The sequence below is a fragment of the Panulirus ornatus genome, chromosome 5, assembly GCF_036320965.1.
Source record: "Panulirus ornatus isolate Po-2019 chromosome 5, ASM3632096v1, whole genome shotgun sequence".
Lineage (NCBI taxonomy): Eukaryota > Metazoa > Arthropoda > Malacostraca > Decapoda > Palinuridae > Panulirus > Panulirus ornatus.
This window is the reverse complement of record NC_092228.1, coordinates 29,113,295-29,133,898: the sequence shown is the minus strand read 5'-3', so window position 1 is coordinate 29,133,898 and position 20,604 is coordinate 29,113,295. Positions and strand designations below refer to the sequence as shown.

Genomic DNA, 20,604 nt, shown 5'->3' with positions numbered 1-20,604 from the left:
TGCGTGTGTGGATGTGAATGTATATACATGTGTATGTGGGTGGGTTGGGCCATTCTTTCGTCTGTTTCCTTGCGCTACCTCACTAATGTGGGAGACAGCGACAAAGCAAAACAAAAAATAAATAAGTGAATAAATAAATGACGAATGGTGAGGTGCCTGAGGATCAGTGGAATGCATGCATAGTGCCATTGTACAAAAAAAGGCAAAGGGGATAAAGGTGAGTGCTTAAATTACAGAGGTATAAGTTTGTTGAGTATTCCTGGGAAATTATATGGGAGGGTATTGATTGAGAGGGTGAAGGCATGTACAGAGCATCAGACTGGGGAAGAGCAGTGTGGCTTCAGAAGTGGTAGAGGATGTGTGGGCCAGGTGTCTGCTTTGAAGAATGTATGTGAGAAACACCTAGAAAAGCAAATGAATTTGCATGTAGCATTTATGGATCTGGAGAAGGCATATGATAGAGTTGATAGAGATGCTCTGTGGATGGTATTAAGAATATATGGTGTGGGAGGCAAGCTGTTAGAAGCAGTGAAAATTTTTATCAAGGATGTAAGGTATGTATACGAGTAGGAGGAGAGGAAAGTGATTGGTTCTCAGTGAATGTCAGTTTGCGGCAGGAGTGCGTGATGTCTCCATGGTTGTTTAATTTGTTTATGGATGGGGTTATTTGGGAGGTGAATGCAAGAGTTTTGGAAAGAGGTTCAAGTATGCAGTCTGTTGTGGATGAGAGGGCTTGGGAAGTGAGTCAGTTGTTGTTCGCTGATGATACAGCGCTGGTGGCTGATTTAGGTGAGAAACTACTGAAGCTAGTGACTAAGTTTGGTAAAGTGTGTGTAAGAAGAAAGCTGAGAGTAAATGTGAATAAGAGCAAGGTTATTAGGTACAGTAGGCTTGAGGGACAAGTCAACTGGGAGGTAAGTTTGAATGGAGAAAAACTGGACGAAGTGTTTTATATATCTAGGAGTGTATTAGGCAGCGGATGGAACCATGGAAGTGGAAGTGAGTCACAGGGTGGGGGAGAGGGCAAAAGTTCTGGGAGCGTTGAAATGTGTGGAAGGCGAGAACATTATCTCGGAAAGCAAAAATGGGTATGTTTGAAGGAATAGTGGTTCCAACAATATTATATGGTTGCGAGGCGTGGGCTATAGATAGAGTTGTGCGGAGGAGGGTGGATGTGTTGGAACTGAGATGTTTGAGGGCAATATGTGGTGTGAGGTGGTTTGATCAAGTAAGTAAAGAAAGGGTAAGAGAGATTTTTTTTTTTTTTTTTTTTTTTTATACTTTGTCGCTGTCTCCCGCGTTTGCGAGGTAGCGCGAGGAAACAGACGAAAGAAATGGCCCAACCCCCATACACACGTACATACACACGTCCACACACGCAAATATACATACCTACACAGCTTTCCATGGTTTATCCCAGACGCTTCACATGCCTTGATTCAATCCACTGACAGCACGTCAACCCCTGTATACCACATCGCTCCAATTCACTCTATTCCTTGCCCTCCTTTCACCCTCCTGCATGTTCAGGCCCCGATCACACAAAATCTTTTTCACTCCATCTTTCCACCTCCAATTTGGTCTCCCTCTTCTCCTCGTTCCCTCCACCTCCGACACATATATCCTCTTGGTCAATCTTTCCTCACTCATTCTCTCCATGTGCCCAAACCATTTCAAAACACCCTCTTCTGCTCTCTCAACCATGCTCTTTTTATTTCCACACATCTCTCTTACCCTTACGTTACTTACTCGATCAAACCACCTCACACCACACATTGTCCTCAAACATCTCATTTCCAGCACATCCATCCTCCTGCGCACAACTCTATCCATAGCCCACGCCTCGCAACCATACAACATTGTTGGAACCACTATTCCTTCAAACATACCCATTTTTGCTTTCCGAGATGTGTGGAAATAAAAAGTGTGTGGTTGAGAGAGCAGAAGAGGTTGTTTTGAAATGGTTTGGTCACATGGAAAGAATAAGTGAGGAAATATTGAAAAAGAGGATATATGTGTCAGAGGTGGAGGGAACAAGAAATGGGAGACCAAATTGGAGGTGGAAGGATGGAGTGAAAAAGATTTTGAGCGACTGGGGCCTGAACATGCAGGAGGGTGAAAGGCGTGCAAGGAATGGATTGAACCAGGGCATGTAAAGTGTCTGGGGTAAATCATGGAAAGTTTTGTGGGGCCTGGATGTGGAAAGGGAGCTGTGTTTTCGGTGCATTGTTCATGACAGCTAGAGACTGAGTGTGGACGAATGTGGCCTTTGTTATCTTTTCCTAGCGCCACCTCATATGCATGCGGGGGGGGGGGGGTCATTTCATGTGCGGCAGGATGGCGATGGAAATGAATAAAGGCAGCAAGTATGAAGTATGTACATGAGTATATATGTATATGTTTGTGTATGTATACATATGTATACAATGAAATGTATAGGTATGTATATGTGCATGTGTGTACATGTATGTACATGTACATATGTAGACGTGTATGTATAAGTGCATGTGTGGACGTGCATGTATATACATGTGTATGTGAGTGGGTTGGGCCATTCTTTTGTCTGTTTCCTTGTGCTACCTCGCTAACACGGGAGACAGCGACAAAGTTGATGATAAATAAATATATACTCTGGAGCAGCACATATCCTTCCTTTCTGTTGCATCACTGCCATGCCTGATATCAGGAGAATGAATTCATATATGTGACACAAAGTCAAAGGTATTCACATTTATACTTTTGTATGGATGATTTAAGAATTTACATTTAAATAAAAAACCATATGATATTCTATGGGAGAAAATCTTAGACAAGTCACTCACCACCTGAGATGGACCTGTGTGACAACTGTAAGCTTTTGGTGAAGTAGCAGCTGCTGGTTGATCATGGGGTGAGGGTGAAGCAGTAGGTTGATGATGGACCAAGGCCAAAGTGGGAGGCTGAGGGTGGACTGAGGGTGAGGTGGTAGGTTGAGGATGGACTGAGAGTGAAGTGACAGGTTGATGGTGGGCCAAATGTGAAGTAACAGGTTGATGGTGGGCCAAATGTGAAGTGACAGGTTGATGGTGGGCCAAGGGTGAGGTGGTAGGTTGAGGGTGTGCTGAGGTCAGGGCAGTAGTCTGACTGTGGGTCAAGGGTGAGACAGTAGTGGCACGGCAGGTCTCCATGACTAAGGTGGGGATCTCAAGGATACTAGCCGATGCCTGACTAATTTCATCTGAGGTGGTTGGTGCTTCTGGTACCGCAATAGCTGAAGCTCGACCCCTATCTGCCTCTGTAACAGCCATAATGTCTGGAGCTTCAGGTGAGGGCCTGTCACATACTGTGGAGAAGCAAGAGCAATATAACACTATACTGAGCATCATCAGACAGGCTGCCAGCTATGGTTATCTGTGCTGGGGTTTCCTGGACCCAATTGAAGCAACAAAAGAGGCACCACAAGAAGCCCATTATCCCCATACCAGGTAGGCATGTTGCCATAACTTATCTCCACACACCTCACTCTTCATGTTGTCTCAATCTTCCTGGCAACCTTACAACAGCAACTTCCCTCTGACAGCCACCACAGATGACAGCATCAAGACCACTGCATCAACAAATACTAATTCAACACAAGGTTCTCAAACATTCTCTCTCTCTCTCTCTCTCTCTCTCTCTCTCTCTCTCTCTCTCTCCACTCTCCCAAACATAAATACATAAATATATACTTTCATCAAGTGTTTGCTAGCATTGTGGCAAACATGATCACACCAGCTGTGGCTGGTTCGCACCATGGCCTGCCAGCACTGCAGCAAACATGATCACACCAGCTGTGGCTAGCTCACACTGTAATGATCTATTCATACTGTGTTAGTGGGAGTTTCACACTCAGAAGGCCCCATCTCCTGACCTTTTTCTAACATCACAGAACTTTCAGTTCATTTCATTAATCCAGTAATACTGTACTACAAAAGTACTTTTGTACATCTTTTCTAGCAATTTTTTTGCTTAATTTCACATATGAAGGCCTTTCGTTGTTCCCTCCCGGCATCTTCCAAAGAACTGTCCACTGTCTACTTCATCAAACTGTTCAAACACTTTCAGGCTGTGATGAAATTATCCCTTATTCAAACTTCATGCATGGTAAAAAAAATTTAAAGCCTCAAACCTTTCATTAAAACTCAGATGTCTTAAGCCTGAAACAATCTTTGTTGACTTCCTCTAGACCTACTATGTTTGTTCTTTCTGCATTTTTTATTACAATGACCACACTTTTTTATGTCAGCAGGCACAGGCAACTGAAACCCTATTTTCCGTGTTAGAGAGGTAGATGACATAACAGATGACTAAGCCTTTGAGGAAAAACTCCTCACTTGACCCCCATCTCTGTTCCTTCTCTTGGAAAAGTAAAATTGGAGGGGAGGATTTCCAGCCCCTACTCCCAACCCCTTTAAGTCAACACTTAGGAAATACATGGGAAGTCTTTTCTCTCTCCTATCCCCAGGGATAATATTATAATCTTATCAACCAAGCCCTAGGGGTGGATGAACAGCTGGGTTAGCCTTGGGCTGCCTGCTGCAGCCAGGTTTCAAACCTATGCACTCAACCCTGGACAGCCCATGAATGTCACGGCGAGGAACACAATTCTACACTAAGGAGGTTCACATGCGTACTTGAAAAGCATCTTTTAGTTTTGTTGCAATACAGGACGTGTATAGCATGCTGAATATTTCTTTATCCATGTACTTGAATGCAATTATAATAACTGCCTGCAGACAGTTTGTCTCCTTTTACTACTCTCCTTAGAGGGGACTTTGATGACATGCTAAGGATGATATCAATTCCCAAGTCCTTCTCACATAGATTCCTACATCTTATGTCATTACTTTACATCTACTTTGATTGAATTTCATTAACCTTGTATCAGGTTGACTTTGGAGTTTATTTAGGTTCCCTGGTAAGATGATGCAATCCTCCTCACCTTTTACCTCCTCATACCCTTAGCATAATTCAAAAAAATATTAAGTTATCCAGGTAGGAGTCTGATCCTTCCGGCAAGTCATTCTCACAAATCAGACAGAGCAGTGATCCAACATCAGAATCCTGTGGCATGTCACGGATGACCTAAACCCATTTCAAGAAGGCTCCACCTTTGTTCTCTTCCACTAAGACAATTTACTATCACTGAAGAAGCCTCCTACCTGAAGATCCAGCTTCTTTACCAGCTTCCTGTGTGGTACAGTGGTAAATGCTTCCTGACAATCCAAATATAGAACAATCAACCTACTCTTATCTTTTGTTTAAAGTGGAGCTCACTCATTACATGTGATATCCTTTCCCTGAAAGCAAAATGTCCCTAAATGACAGTTTTCTTATTATCTATTCCAGTACTTTACAGACAGTACTTGTCAAGGAGACCACTTTGTAGTTAGCACATATACCTAAACTCCTTTCATGTAGATAAGTGTGACATTTGTCCCTTTTCACTATTTTGGTTCTTTACCATTTCACTAGTATCATGGCTTTAGTGTCTCCCACTGTAAAAATGCTTTTGAGCTTGTCATGCAGTTCCTCACATATCTGTACATCATCCTCTACAATTCTTCCCTTGGAATCCCTCAACCTTATCAGCTGCTCTCTAACTGACAGTTTATTTCTGGTTAATCTATGGAAAAGTTTTGAATTGTTTCCCGACTTGGCCACAATATTTTCAAAGTTCCCCTGTTCCTCCTTTCTTATCCTGCTACTGTGCTACACTCATTCCTTGCTGTCTTATACTTTACAAATGGTGACTGGCTGAGATCCTTCCTGTATCTTTTCCTCAGTGCAACACTTTTACCAAATCATTCCTCCCTCTTTTTTTAACCTTACCTCTATATTTGAGGCTAAACACACCCATTTGCCTACTTCCGCACAATAAGTTTCACATGATCCTCTATCGCAATGCCTTCGTTCCTGGCTTCTGAACTCCATTCTCCAGTTTATGTTACGAAAGAAATGGTTAAGTCCCTTTCTCTATACATCTATCTCCTAACAAGAAGGTGGCCACAGCAAAAGAGTCTCCACTTATCTCTGTCTTTCCATGTTTCCCTTGCATTCATCATTCCACTCAGTCTTACCCCATTTTCTCTCCCCAGTACACTTCCACTTTATTTCCCCATGTCATAGGTGCTCTTCCTCTAACTTCTACTCCTTTAATCATACTATTATACACTCTCCTTGTATGAGGCCAAACAACCTCAAAAGTACTGCATTTCACCCATTCCACAACTCAGTAATTCATTCCCTTTGCATTCCCTACCGTACCAAATCTCTTATACACCCCCACAATAGTTTCTTCATTCCATCTAGTCACATCACATGCTCCTCTCACATAGATGATTTCCACAGCCTGGATTCTTGACCTCTATGACTCATCTAAAGTACATGTTTTGGTCTTATAGGTAAAGGCTGAGATAACTATTCTGTTCCTTAGAGCTTTCTTCACATCCATACCTGTACCTTTACCCTTTGTCATTCTGTTCAGGGACCCAAAGACTTCTACCCTGTACTGCTCTCTTTCCCTCTCTATCCTTCCAATCTTTCTCCCTCCATATCTATAATGCAATTTAGTACACTTCTCTCACTCTACTGGGCTTTACAAAATCTATACCTTCACTCTGTTTCCTTTCAAAGACCATTACTTTATTTTCACTCGCATTAACCTTCAGTTGCTGAAGCTTACACACAACATAAAACACACTTACAATCCTCTGCAACTCCTGTTCACTCTTAGCAAACAACATAGTATCAACTGTAAACAGGCTTGTTACTAGCCATCATACCTCACCAGCACACTCCGTCTCTACCCCACTCTTCCCTAGTTTTGCTTTCATCTCTTATCACTCTGTCAATATTTATGTCAAAAAGCCATGGTGACATCACAGAGCCCTGCCTCACATCCACATGTATACCAATACCAATGCACAAGTCTCCATCCACTCTTACACATGCGTTTGCTCCTCTACAGAAGGCTTTCACACCATAAAACAGTTGTCCCTTTAGCCCATATCTTCTTAAAACATCCTATACAGTATTCCACTTGACATTGTTGTACACTTTCTCTAGATCCATAATAGCTGCATACAGCTACTTACCTTTCACTAGAAACTTTTCCACAGACATTCTTACTTAAAAAAATCTGATCCATACATCCCTACCTCTCTTAAAATTCCCTTGCTCCTAACTTATTCTGCATTCAGTCACTTCTATCACTCTATCAATCAACACTCTTGCATGAACTTTCCCCGCTTCTCTTTAGTTTTCATAATTATACCTTATCTTTGAGCCATGTTTCATTTTGGCTATTTTTATGTCCTCATTTACCACATGATAAACTTTAAGCAATTCTTGATTACTTTTCCAAATGCTATATAATATATAATGTTTTCAATTTCCATGCCACTCGGGACAAAGGAAAGATCTTGTAATGATAGTTAACAGTCCTTCTGATCTTAGTATCCTCATGCTGATATTCTATGACTCTGAGAATCCAAATTCCCCAGTCTATCACATCATAAATGAAATCCTTCATTATTTGTATTTTACAATCACTGAGAAGTACATGTTTTACTGCCTTGTATACCATTCTGGTTGTCCCTTCATTGTTATAGCCATGTATTCATTCTAGTTCATGTTTCACTGCTTTGCGTACCATTCTGGTTGTCCCTTTATTGTTTATCTTTATATTTTTATCATGTTGCGAGGTAGCGCAAGGAAACAGATGAAAGAATGGCCCAACCCACCCACATACACATGTATATACATACACGTCCACATACGCAAATATACATACCTATACATCTCAACGTATACATATATATATACAAACACAGACATATACATATATGCACATGTACATAATTCATGAGAAGAAAGATCATGAGAGGCAAGTGTTTTGGGAGCAGCTGAGTGAGTGTAATAGTAGTTTTGATGCACGAGACCAGGTTATAGTGATGGGTGATTCAATGCAAAGGTGAGTAATGTGGCAGTTGAGGGAATAATTGGTGTACATGGGGTGTTCAGTGTTGTAAATGGAAATGGTGAAGAGCTTGTAGATTTGTGTGCTGAGAAAGGACTGATGATTGGGAATTCGTATGCAAGTAGGAGAGATGGCCAGAGAGCATTATTGGATTACGTGTTAACTGATAGGTGCGTGAAAGAGAGACTTTTGGATGTTAATGTGCTGAGAGGCGCAACTGGACTGATGTCTGATCATCATCTTGTGGAGGCGAAGGTGAAGATTTGTAGAGATTTTTAGAAAAGAAGAGAGAATGTTGGGGTGAAGAGAGTGGTGAGAGTAAGTGGGCTTGGGAAGGAGACTTGTGTGAGGAAGTGCCAGAAGAGACTGAGGACAGAATGGAAAAAGATGAGAACAAAGGACATCAGGGAAGTGGGGGAGGAATGGAATGTATTTAGGGAAGTAGTGATGGACAGTGCAAAAGATGCTTGTGGCATGAAAAGCATGGGAGGTGGGCAGATTAGAAAGGGTAGTGAGTGGTGGGATGAAGAAGTAAGATTAGTAGTGAAAGAGAAGAGAGAGGCATTTGGATTTTGCAGGGAAATAATGCAAATGACTGGAAGATGTATAAAAGAAAGAGGCAGGAGGTCAAGAGAAAGGTGCAAGAAGTGAAAAAGAGGGCAAATCAGAGTTGGGGTGAGACAGTATCATTAAATTCTAGGGGGAATAAAAAGATGTTTTGGAAGAGGTAAATAAAGTGCGTAAGACAAGGAACACAGTGAAGGGGGCTGGTGGGGAGGTGATGGCAAGTAGTGGTGATGTGAGGAGGAGATGGAGTGAGTATTTTGAAGGTTTGTTGAATGTGTTTGATGATAGAGTAGCAGATATAGGGTGTTTTGGTCGAGGTGGCTGTGCAAAGTGAGAGGGTTAGGGAGAATGATTTGGTAAACAGAGAAGAGGTAGTAAAAGCTTTGTGGAAGATGAAAGCCAGCAAGGCAGCGGGTTTGGATGGTATTGCACTGGAATTTATTAAAAAAGGGGTGACTGATTTGTTGACTGGTTGGTAAGGTTATCTAATGTATGTATGACTCATGGTGAGGTGCCTGAGGATTGGCAGAATGCTTGCATAGTGCCACTGTACAAAGGCAAAGGGAATAAAGGTGAGTGCTCAAATTACAGACGCATAAGTTTGTTGAGTATTCCTGGGAAATTATATGGGAGGGTATTGATTGTGAGGGTGAAGGCATGTACAGAGCATCAGATTAAGGGAAGAGCAGTGTGGTTTCAGAAGTGGCAGAGGATGTGTGGATCAGGTGTTTCCTTAGAAGAATGTATGTGAGAAATACTTAGAAAAGTATGAATTATGCACATGTGTGTATATGTATATGTCTCTGTGTGTATATATATATATGTATACGGTGAGACGTATAGGTATGTATATATGCGTATGTGGACGTGTATGTATATACATGTGTTTGTGGGTGGGTTAGGCCATTCTTTGGTCTGTTTCCTTGTGCTACCTTGCTAACGTAGCAGACAGCGACAAAGTATAATAAATAAATAAAATAACATAACTTATACTTCTTTCTTTCATACTATTCGCCATTTCCCGCATTAGCAAGGTAGCGTTAAGAACAGAGGACTGGGCCTTTGAGGGAATATCCTCATCTGGCCCCCTTCTCTGTTCCTTCTTTGGGAAAAAAAACAAAAAAACAAGAGGGGAGGATTTCCAGCCCCCCGCTCCCTTCCCTTTTAGTCGCCTTCTACGACACGCAGGGAATACATGGGAAGTATTCTTTCTCCCCTATCCCCAGGGATATGTATTTTTCTTTTTCTTTCTTTCGTACTATATATATATATATATATATATATATATATATATATATATATATATATATATATATATATATATATATTTTTTTTTTTTTTATACTTTGTCGCTGTCTCCCGCGTTTGCGAGGTAGCGCAAGGAAACAGACGAAAGAAATGGCCCAACCCCCCCCATACACATGTATATACATACGTCCACACACGCAAATATACATACCTACACAGCTTTCCATGGTTTACCCCAGACGCTTCACATGCCTTGATTCAATCCACTGACAGCACGTCAACCCCGGTATACCACATCGCTCCAATTCACTCTATTCCTTGCCCTCCTTTCACCCTCCTGCATGTTCAGGCCCCGATCACACAAAATCTTTTTCACTCCATCTTTCCACCTCCAATTTGGTCTCCCTCTTCTCCTCGTTCCCTCCACCTCCGACACATATATCCTCTTGGTCAATCTTTCCTCACTCATTCTCTCCATGTGCCCAAACCACTTCAAAACACCCTCTTCTGCTCTCTCAACCACGCTCTTTTTATTTCCACACATCTCTCTTACCCTTACGTTACTCACTCGATCAAACCACCTCACACCACACATTGTCCTCAAACATCTCATTTCCAGCACATCCATCCTCCTGCGCACAACTCTATCCATAGCCCACGCCTCGCAACCATACAACATTGTTGGAACCACTATTCCTTCAAACATACCCATTTTTGCTTTCCGAGATAATGTTCTCGACTTCCACACATTCTTCAAGGCCCCCAGAATTTTCGCCCCCTCCCCCACCCTATGATCCACTTCCGCTTCCATGGTTCCATCCGCTGCCAGATCCACTCCCAGATATCTAAAACACTTCACTTCCTCCAGTTTTTCTCCATTCAAACTCACCTCCCAATTGACTTGACCCTCAACCCTACTGTACCTAATAACCTTGCTCTTATTCACATTTACTCTTAACTTTCTTCTTCCACACACTTTACCAAACTCAGTCACCAGCTTCTGCAGTTTCTCACATGAATCAGCCACCAGCGCTGTATCATCAGCGAACAACAACTGACTCACTTCCCAAGCTCTCTCATCCCCAACAGACATCATACTTGCCCCTCTTTCCAAAACTCTTGCATTTACCTCCCTAACAACCCCATCCATAAACAAATTAAACAACCATGGAGACATCACACACCCCTGCCGCAAACCTACATTCACTGAGAACCAATCACTTTCCTCTCTTCCTACACGTACACATGCCTTACATCCTCGATAAAAACTTTTCACTGCTTCTAACAACTTTCCTCCCACACCATATATTCTTAATACCTTCCACAGAGCATCTCTATCAACTCTATCATATGCCTTCTCCAGATCCATAAATGCTACATACAAATCCATTTGCTTTTCTAAGTATTTCTCACATACATTCTTCAAAGCAAACACCTGATCCACACATCCTCTACCACTTCTGAAACCACACTGCTCTTCCCCAATCTGATGCTCTGTACATGCCTTCACCCTCTCAATCAATACCCTCCCATATAATTTACCAGGAATACTCAACAAACTTATACCTCTGTAATTTGAGCACTCACTCTTATCCCCTTTGCCTTTGTACAATGGCACTATGCACGCATTCCGCCAATCCTCAGGCACCTCACCATGAGTCATACATACATTAAATAACCTTACCAACCAGTCAACAATACAGTCACCCCCTTTTTTAATAAATTCCACTGCAATACCATCCAAACCTGCTGCCTTGCCGGCTTTCATCTTCCGCAAAGCTTTCACTACCTCTTCTCTGTTTACCAAATCATTTTCCCTAACCCTCTCACTTTGCACACCACCTCGACCAAAACACCCTATATCTGCCACTCTATCATCAAACACATTCAACAAACCTTCAAAATACTCACTCCATCTCCTTCTCACATCACCACTACTTGTTATCACCTCCCCATTTGCGCCCTTCACTGAAGTTCCCATTTGCTCCCTTGTCTTACGCACTTTATTTACCTCCTTCCAGAACATCTTTTTATTCTCCCTAAAATTTAATGATACTCTCTCACCCCAACTCTCATTTGCCCTTTTTTTCACCTCTTGCACCTTTCTCTTGACCTCCTGTCTCTTTCTTTTATACATCTCCCACTCAATTGCATTTTTTCCCTGCAAAAATCGTCCAAATGCCTCTCTCTTCTCTTTCACTAATACTCTTACTTCTTCATCCCACCACTCACTACCCTTTCTAATCAACCCACCTCCCACTCTTCTCATGCCACAAGCATCTTTTGTGCAATCCATCACTGATTCCCTAAATACATCCCATTCCTCCCCCACTCCCCTTGCTTCCATTGTTCTCACCTTTTTCCATTCTGTACTCAGAATATATATATATATATATATATCCCTTATTCCTGAGGATAGGGGACAAAATACTTCCCACGTATTCCCTGCGTGTCATAGAAGGCGACTAAAAGGGGAGGGAGCGGGTGGCTGGAAATCCTCCCCTCTCGTTTTTTTTTTTTTTTTTTAATTTTCCAAAGGAAGGAACAGAGAGGGGGGCCAGGTGAGGATATTCCCTCTAAGGCCCAGTCCTCTGTTGATAACGCTACCTCGCTAATGCGGGAAATGGCGAATAGTATGAAAGATAACTTATACTGTCTGCCCTAATTCATTCCTGTCACCACCCCGCCACACATGATATGACAACCCCCTCCCCCCGCATGTGCACGAAGTAGCACTAGGAAAGGACATCAAAGGCCACATTCATTCACACTCAGTCTCTAGCCGTCATGTATAATGCACCAAAACCACAGCTCCCTTTCCACATCCAGGCCCCACACAACTTTCCATGGTTTACCCCAGACGCTTCACATGGCCTGGTTCAATCCATTGACAGCACGTCAACCCCGGTATATCACATCGTTCCAATTCACTCTATTCCTTGCCCGCCTTTCACCCTCCTGCATGCTCAGGCCCTGATCACTCAAAATCTTTTTCACTCCATCTTTCCACCTCCAATTTGGTCTCCCACTTCTCCTCATTCCCTCCACGTCTGACACATATATCCTCTTGGTCAATCTTTCCTCACTCATTCTCTCCATGTGCCCAAACCATTTCAAAACACCCTCTTCTGCTCTCTCAACCACACTCTTTTTATTACCATACATCTCTCTTACCCTTTCATTATTTACTCAATCAATCCACCTCACACCACACATTGTCCTCAAATATCTCATTTCCAGCACATCCATCCTTCTCCGCACAACTCTATCCATAGCCCACGCCTCGCAACCATATAACATTGTTGGAACCACTATTCCTTCAAACATACCCAATTTTGCTTTCCAAGATAACATTCTCGACTTCCACACATTCTTCAATGCTCCCAGAACTTTCACCCCTTCCCCCACCTTATGATTCACTTCCGCTTCCATGGTTCCATCCGCTGCCAAATCCACTCCCAGATATCTAAAACACTTCACTTCCTCCAGTTTTTCTCCATTCAAACTTACCTCCCAATTGACTTGTCCCTCAACCCTACTGTACCTAATAACCTTGCTCTTATTCACATTTACTCTCAGCTTTCTTCTTTCACACACTTTACCAAATTCAGTCACCAGCTTCTGCAGTTTCTCACCTGAATCAGCCACCAGCGCTGTATCATCAGTGAACAACAACTGGCTCACTTCCCAAGCTCTCTCATCCACAACAGACTGCATACTTGCCCCTCTTTCCAAAACTCTTGCATTCACCTCCCAACAACCCCATCCATAAACAAATTAAACAACCATGGAGACATCACACACCCCTGCCACAAACCAACATTCATTGAGAACCAATCACTTTCCTCTCTTCCTACACATACACATGCCTTACATCCTCGATAAAAACCTTTCACTGCCTCCCACACCATGTATTCTTAATATCTTCCACAGAGCATCTCTATCAACTCTATCATATGCCTTCTCCAGATCCATAAATGCTACATACAAATCCATTTGCTTTTCTAAGTATTTCTCACATATATTCTTCAAAGCAAACACCTGATCCACACATCCTGTACCACTTCTGAAGCCACACCGCTCTTCCCCAATCTGATGTTCTGTACATGCCTTCACCCTCACAATCAATACCCTCCCATATAATTTCCAAGGAATACTCAACAAACTTATACCTCTGTAATTTGAGCACTCACCTTTATTCCCTTTGCCTTTGTACAATGGCACTATGCAAGCATTCCGCCAATCCTCAGGCACCTCACCATGAGTCATACATACATTAAATAACCTTACCAACCAGTCAACAATACAGTCACCCCTTTTTTAATAAATTCCACTGCAATACCATCCAAACCCGCTGCCTTGCTGGCTTTCATCTTCCGCAAAGCTTTTACTACCTCTTCTCTGTTTATCAAATCATTCTCCCTAACCCTCTCACTTTGCACAGCACCTCGACCAAAACACCCTATATCTGCTACTCTATCATCAAACACATTCAACAAACCTTCAAAATACTCACTCCATCTCCTCCTCACATCACCACTACTTGCCATCACCTCCCCACCAGCCCCCCTTCACTGATGTTCCCATTTGTTCCCTTGTCTTACGCACTTTATTTACCTCTTCCAAAACATCTTTTTATTCCCCCTAGAATTTAATGATTCTCTCTCACCCCAACTCTGATTTGCCCTCTTTTTCACTTCTTGCACCTTTCTCTTGACCTCCTGCCTCTTTCTTTTATACATCTCCCAGTCATTTGCATTATTTCACTGCAAAAATTGTCCAAATACCTCTCTCTTCTCTTTCACTACTAATCTTACTTCTTCATCCCACCACTCACTACCCTTTCTAATCTGCCCACCTACTATGCTTCTCATGTCACAAGCATCTTTTGCGCAAGCCATCACTGCTTAAATACATTCCATTCCTCCCCCATTCCCCTTATGTACTTTGTTCTCACCTTTTTCCATTCTGTACTCAATCTCTCCTGGTACTTCCTCACACAAGTCTCCTTCCCAAGCTCACTTACTCTCACCACTCTCTTTACCCTAACATTCTCTCTTCTTTTCTGAAAACCTCTACAAATCTTCACCTTCACCTCCACAAGATAATGATCAGACATCCCTCCAGTTGCACTTCTTAGCACATTAACATCCAAAAGTCTCTCTTTTGCGTGCCTATCAATTAACACGTAATCCAATAACGCTCTCTGGCCATCTCTCCTACTTACATACGTATACCTATGTTTATTATTATTATTATTTTGCTTTGTCGCTGTCTCCCGTGCCTGCGAGGTAGCGCAAGGAAACAGATGAAAGAAATGGCCCAACCCACCCCCACACACATGCACACACACACACATCCACACACGCAAACATACACACCCACACATCCCAACGTACACACATATATACACACACAGACACACACATATACACACATGCACACAATTCACACTGTCTGCCCCTACTCACCCCCATTGCCACCCCACCACACACAGAATAACATCCCCCTCCCCCTCATGTGCGCGAGGCAGCGCCAGGAAAAGACAACAAAGGCACCATTCGCTCACACTGAGTCTCCAGCTGTCATGCAATAATGCACCGAAACCACAGCTCCCTTTCCACATCCAGGCCCCACACAACTTTCCATGGTTTACCCCAGACACTTCACATGCCCTGATTCAATCCATTGACAGCACATCAACCCCGGTACACCACATCGATCCAATTCACTCTATTCCTTGCACGCCTTTCACCCTCCTGCATGTTCAGGCCCCGATCACTCAAAATCTTTCTCACTCCATCTTTCCAACTCCAATTTGGTCTCCCACTTCTCGTTCCCTCCACCTCCAACACATATATCCTCTTGGTCAATCTTTCCTCACTCATTCTCTCCATGTGCCCAAACCATTTTAAAACACCCTCTTCTGCTCTCTCAACCACGCTCTTTTTATTTCCACACATCTCTCTTACCCTTACATTACTTACTCAATCAAACCACCTCACACCACATACTGTCCTCAAACATCTCATTTCCAGCACATCCACCCTCCTGCGCACAACTCTATCCATAGCCCACACCTCACAACCATACAACATTGTTGGAACCACTATTCCTTCAAACAGACCCATTTTTGCTTTCCAAGATAATGTTCTCAACTTCCACATATTCTTCAAGGCTCCCAGGATTTTCGCCCCCTCCCCCACCCTATGATTTACTTCCGCTTCCATGGTTCCATCCGCTGCCAGATCCACTCCTAGATATCTAAAACACTTCAATTCCTTCAGTTTTTCTCCATTCAAACTAACCTCCCAATTGACTTGACCCTCAACCCTACTGTACCTAATAACCTTGCTCTTATTCACATTTACTCTTAACTTTCTTCTTTCACACACTTTACCAAACTCAGTCACCAGCTTCTGCAGTTTCTCACATGAATCAGCCACCAGCGCTGTATCATCAGCGAACAACAACTGACTCACTTCCCAAGCTCTCTCATCTACAACAGACTTCATACTTGCCCCTCTTTCCAAAACTCTTGCATTCACCTCCCTAACAACCCCATCCATAAACAAATTAAACAACCATGGAGACATCACACACCCCTGCCGCAAACCTACATTCACTGAGAACCAATCACTTGCCTTACATCCTCGATAAAAACTTTTCACTGCTTCTAACTTATACTTATACTTATGTATATCTCTCTTTTTAAACCAGGTATTCCCAATCACCATTCCTTTTTCAGCACATAAATCTACAAGCTCTTCATTTCCATTTACAAAACTGAACATTCCATGTACACCAATTATTCCCTCAACTGCCACATTACTCACCTTTGCATTCAAATCACCCATCACTATAACCCAGTCTTGTGCATCAAAACTACTAACACACTCACTCAGCTGCTCCCAAAACACTTGCCTCTCATGATCTTTCTTCTCATGCCCAGGTGCATATGCACCAATAATCACCCATCTCTCTCCATCCACTTTCAGTTTTACAATCTAGAGTTTACTTTCTTACACTCTATCACATACTCCCACCACTCCTGTTACAGGAGTAGTGCTACTCTTTCCCTTTCTCTTGTCCTCTCACTAACCCCTGACTTTACTCCCAAGGCATTCCCAAACCACTCTTCCCCTTTACCCTTGAGCTTCGTTTCACTCAGAGCCAAAACATCCAGGTTTTTTTCCTCAAACATACTACCTATCTCTCCTTTTTTCTCATCTTGGTTACATCCACACATATTTAGACACCCCAATCTGAGCCTTCGATGAGGATGAGCACTCCCCGCGTGACTCCTTCTTCTGTTTCCCCTTTTAGAAAGTTAAAATACAAGGAGGTGAAGGTTTCTAGCCCCCCACTCCCATCCCCTTTAGTCGCCTTCTACGATATGTGAGGAATGCGTGGGAAGTATTCTTTCTCTCCTATCCCCAGGGATGCCTTTATTGTTATAACCATGTATTCATCATAATTCATGTTTCACAGCCTTGAGTACTATTCTTGTTGTCCCTTCATTGTTATAACCATGTACTTATTTTAAGTCAGTAAAATTTCTCAGTTTATGTATCAAAACCACTATGCACTTCATTACAATTACTTTTCCTATTACAGGTTGAGTATCCCTTATCCAAAGTGCCTGGGACCAGAAGTGTTTCAGATTTTGGACTCTTCTGGATTTTGGAATACTTGCATATACATAATGAGATTATCCCTGGGGATAGGGGAGAAAGACTACTTCCCACGTATTCCCTTCATGTTGTAAAAGGCAACTAAAAGGAGAGGGAGCAGGGGGCTGGAAATCCTCCCCTCCAGTTTTTACTTTTCTAAAAGAAGGAACAGAGATGGAGGCCAAGTAAGGAATTTCCCTCCAAGGCTCATTCCTCTGTTCTCAATGCTACCTCGCTAATGCGAGAAATGGCGAAAATGCATAAAAAAAAAATGTGGAAAATAGGATGGTATGGTAACAAATGGGTTGGAGCTGAGACATACCTCGAATGCTTCAACCATTCAATGGTTTTCCTCAGGAAATACTGATTCCAGCATTCGGCAGGACTGTGTTCCCAGCAAGTAATGGTCACTTGGTAGGACACCTTGGCGTGTTGCTCTCTGATTGGATCGCTTGTCCTATTGCCTCCACCTGTTCCCAGCAATTTCCACTGCCTGACATGACCAGCAAATGAAGTCAGACCTTGTGTTGACATTGTTCTTAATCCCTTCATCTAGGTAAGCTTTCAAACCATCATTAAATGGTTTGTCACTTAACTGTAGTTGCTTTGGTGTCGACAATTTAGTGATAGTGTGAATGCTTACCAACAAGAGGGGATTAAGACAAACATTAACATGAGGTTTGGGTTCATCTGCTTGTCACATCAGGCAGCAGAGACTGCTGTGAATGGGTAAAGGCAGCAGGACTAGTAATCCAATCAGAGAGCAATACACAAAGGCATCAGACCGGGTGACCATCACTTGTTAGGGAATATGGTCCCGTCAAATGCTGGAATCAGTATCTCCTGAGGAAGACCACTAAATGCTTGAAATGTTGAAGTATGTCTCAGACCTAACCCGGTTGTCTCCATGCCATCCTGTTTTCCACATTTGTCATGATGGATAATAGAAAATGAGATATGTTGAGGATAGGACCCAAGTCTAAACACAAAATCCATCTATGTCTCTTATACAACTTCTACACATAGTCTGAAGGTAACGTATGCTATGTTTTTAATAATTTTGCACATGACAAAGTTTGTGTAACAGAGAATAAGCAAAAACAGTGAGTAATGCACGTAAATCTGGCAGTGATGCTGGTTTGTACCAAACTGGTACCAACAGGGTGTCAGAGCCAAGCATGGGCAAGTGAGGTCAGGTGTTTAATTTTCCACATGCAACGTCATGTCACCACTCAGAAAGTTTTGGATTTTCATACTAGGGATGCTCAACCTATATACATGTGCATTATTTTTGCAGAAATCTGAAAATTTCTTCAAATGTTTTCCATATTCCTTTTCAATCCAGCCCATTTCTCGTGCTACACTCAGAGTTGCACGCACAATTTTTTAATATCTCATACAATCCTTCATCATTTCCTCTTAAAACAAAAACATATATCCTTATGATAAGGATGCTTTCCATACCTCTCACTTCCATTCTAACACTCACCTTTCATTCGTTAATAGTTATAAAGCCTGTTGTTACTCGACTCACTTGAAGATCTCCAGAACATCACCTCGATTTTATAGCTGTAAACTTTCCTTCATTTAAATAGTAAAAAATCTCTGTATTTGTTTCTGTGTGATTCCCTACCTTTGTAATTACAGTACCAACTTTTCTATATAGGGAAGAAATTATGCATTCCCAGGGCCCCATCTTTCAATCTCTTTTCTACAATACAATTTCTGAATTTCTTGATGTGTGGATGTCATTCTCTGAGTGAGTTAGCAGCATGTGTCCACATGTGTCATGCAAGTAAGATAAAATGACTTTGGTAGCATCTGACTCACATGTGACAGGATGCTGATATCTGATGTCTTTTTGGGATGTCACTGACTGCTGCTCATTTGCTTCAATCTTGTACACCAACTGCAAGTACATGACAACTTGTGGATAATAAGGGCACTAATATTTCTCTAATAAGAACAACATATCAACAAGAAATTGAATTTCTTTTATCAGTTCAGTAACTGTTAAAAGATATATTTTAGAAATTAAACTTGTAAGTAATGCAAAAAGAAGTAATGATTACTACTTTATTAATCTATTACCAACTCAAACTACAGTTCCATATATACATGTACTTTGCCTACTTAAATTTCCTGCTTCAGGATCCTTTCTTTGGAGCTCCTATAGTGCTTTGGATCACATATCAAGAAGTACAGTGAGTGTTTTGTACATGTCTTTGTAGGGTAAGTTTATGACAATTTGCGAGTCAGGGTTCAATGTCTTCAGTATGGAAGTTGCAGCTTGGTTGTAATGGGTCTTGTGATGTTTGAATCAAAATCTTTAAAGTTGCAGATAAGGAAGATGTTCTGACCATAAACAAGAATAACCCAGAAATGTCTGAGAAGCACAGTTTCAGAAGATGTTATGTCTGGAGGAGTGGAGTTTAAAATTGGGTGGAAAAAGTGGATGTTTACTACTCACTGAGTCAGAATGGTATCTATATGTTTTGCTAATGTGTCTGTTGGAGGCAGAATGGGGTCTTTATATTTTGCTAATGTGTCTGCTGGAGGAAGGGGGATCTGTAAGAATATGCTGCTGAATTGTGAAGCAGAGGAAAGCTTTTTATGTCTACTTAGGGATTAGTGATTGGTTGTCAAGAGGTTTGGGTAAAATGGGTGTACAGCTCTTGCAAAGAACTGAATGCTAACCACATTGAGGTAAGATTGTACTGAAAGCATATTTATTTTCACTGTGCTAGTGTTGAATGTGTGTGATTATTAAGTAGCTAGTGATTGTCTAGACTGCTCTAATTAGTGTGGCTTGCAGCTTTGTTTTATGGTGTGGCATGCAAGGGATAGAATACAACTGATCAGTGCGGTATATGGGGCTATTTGCTGTCAGTGGATATAATTAGGGCAGATGAAGCAATCAAGGAAAACTACACAATCATTTGTGGACCTTGGTTGTGAATGGTATGCCATGCTTTTGGTACATCTCGCATGATAGCTAGAGAGCAGATGAGAGTAAATGTGGCCATTGTTTACCTGGTTTCAGGCTACTTCACAAAGCCAAGACACAGGAAATCTTCCTGCCCTAAAGAAGCCCTCATATGCCCACTCCTGTGTGAA

The 20,604-nt window shown here is 42.1% G+C and overlaps 1 protein-coding gene across 2 annotated transcripts in view; it reads right to left on the bottom strand.

Annotated features, from left to right (window-relative positions):
- LOC139748646 (uncharacterized) overlaps positions 1–20,604 on the bottom strand; it is a 170,472-nt gene that overhangs the window by 14,865 nt on the left and 135,003 nt on the right. For both annotated transcript variants that reach the window (XM_071661894.1, XM_071661893.1), the window contains exons 11-12: positions 19,318–19,396; positions 2,823–3,322 (exon numbers count right to left, since the gene is read on the bottom strand). In XM_071661894.1, coding sequence (XP_071517995.1) covers positions 2,823–3,322; positions 19,318–19,396 — 579 coding nt within the window. The remainder of the gene's footprint in view (positions 1–2,822; positions 3,323–19,317; positions 19,397–20,604) is intronic.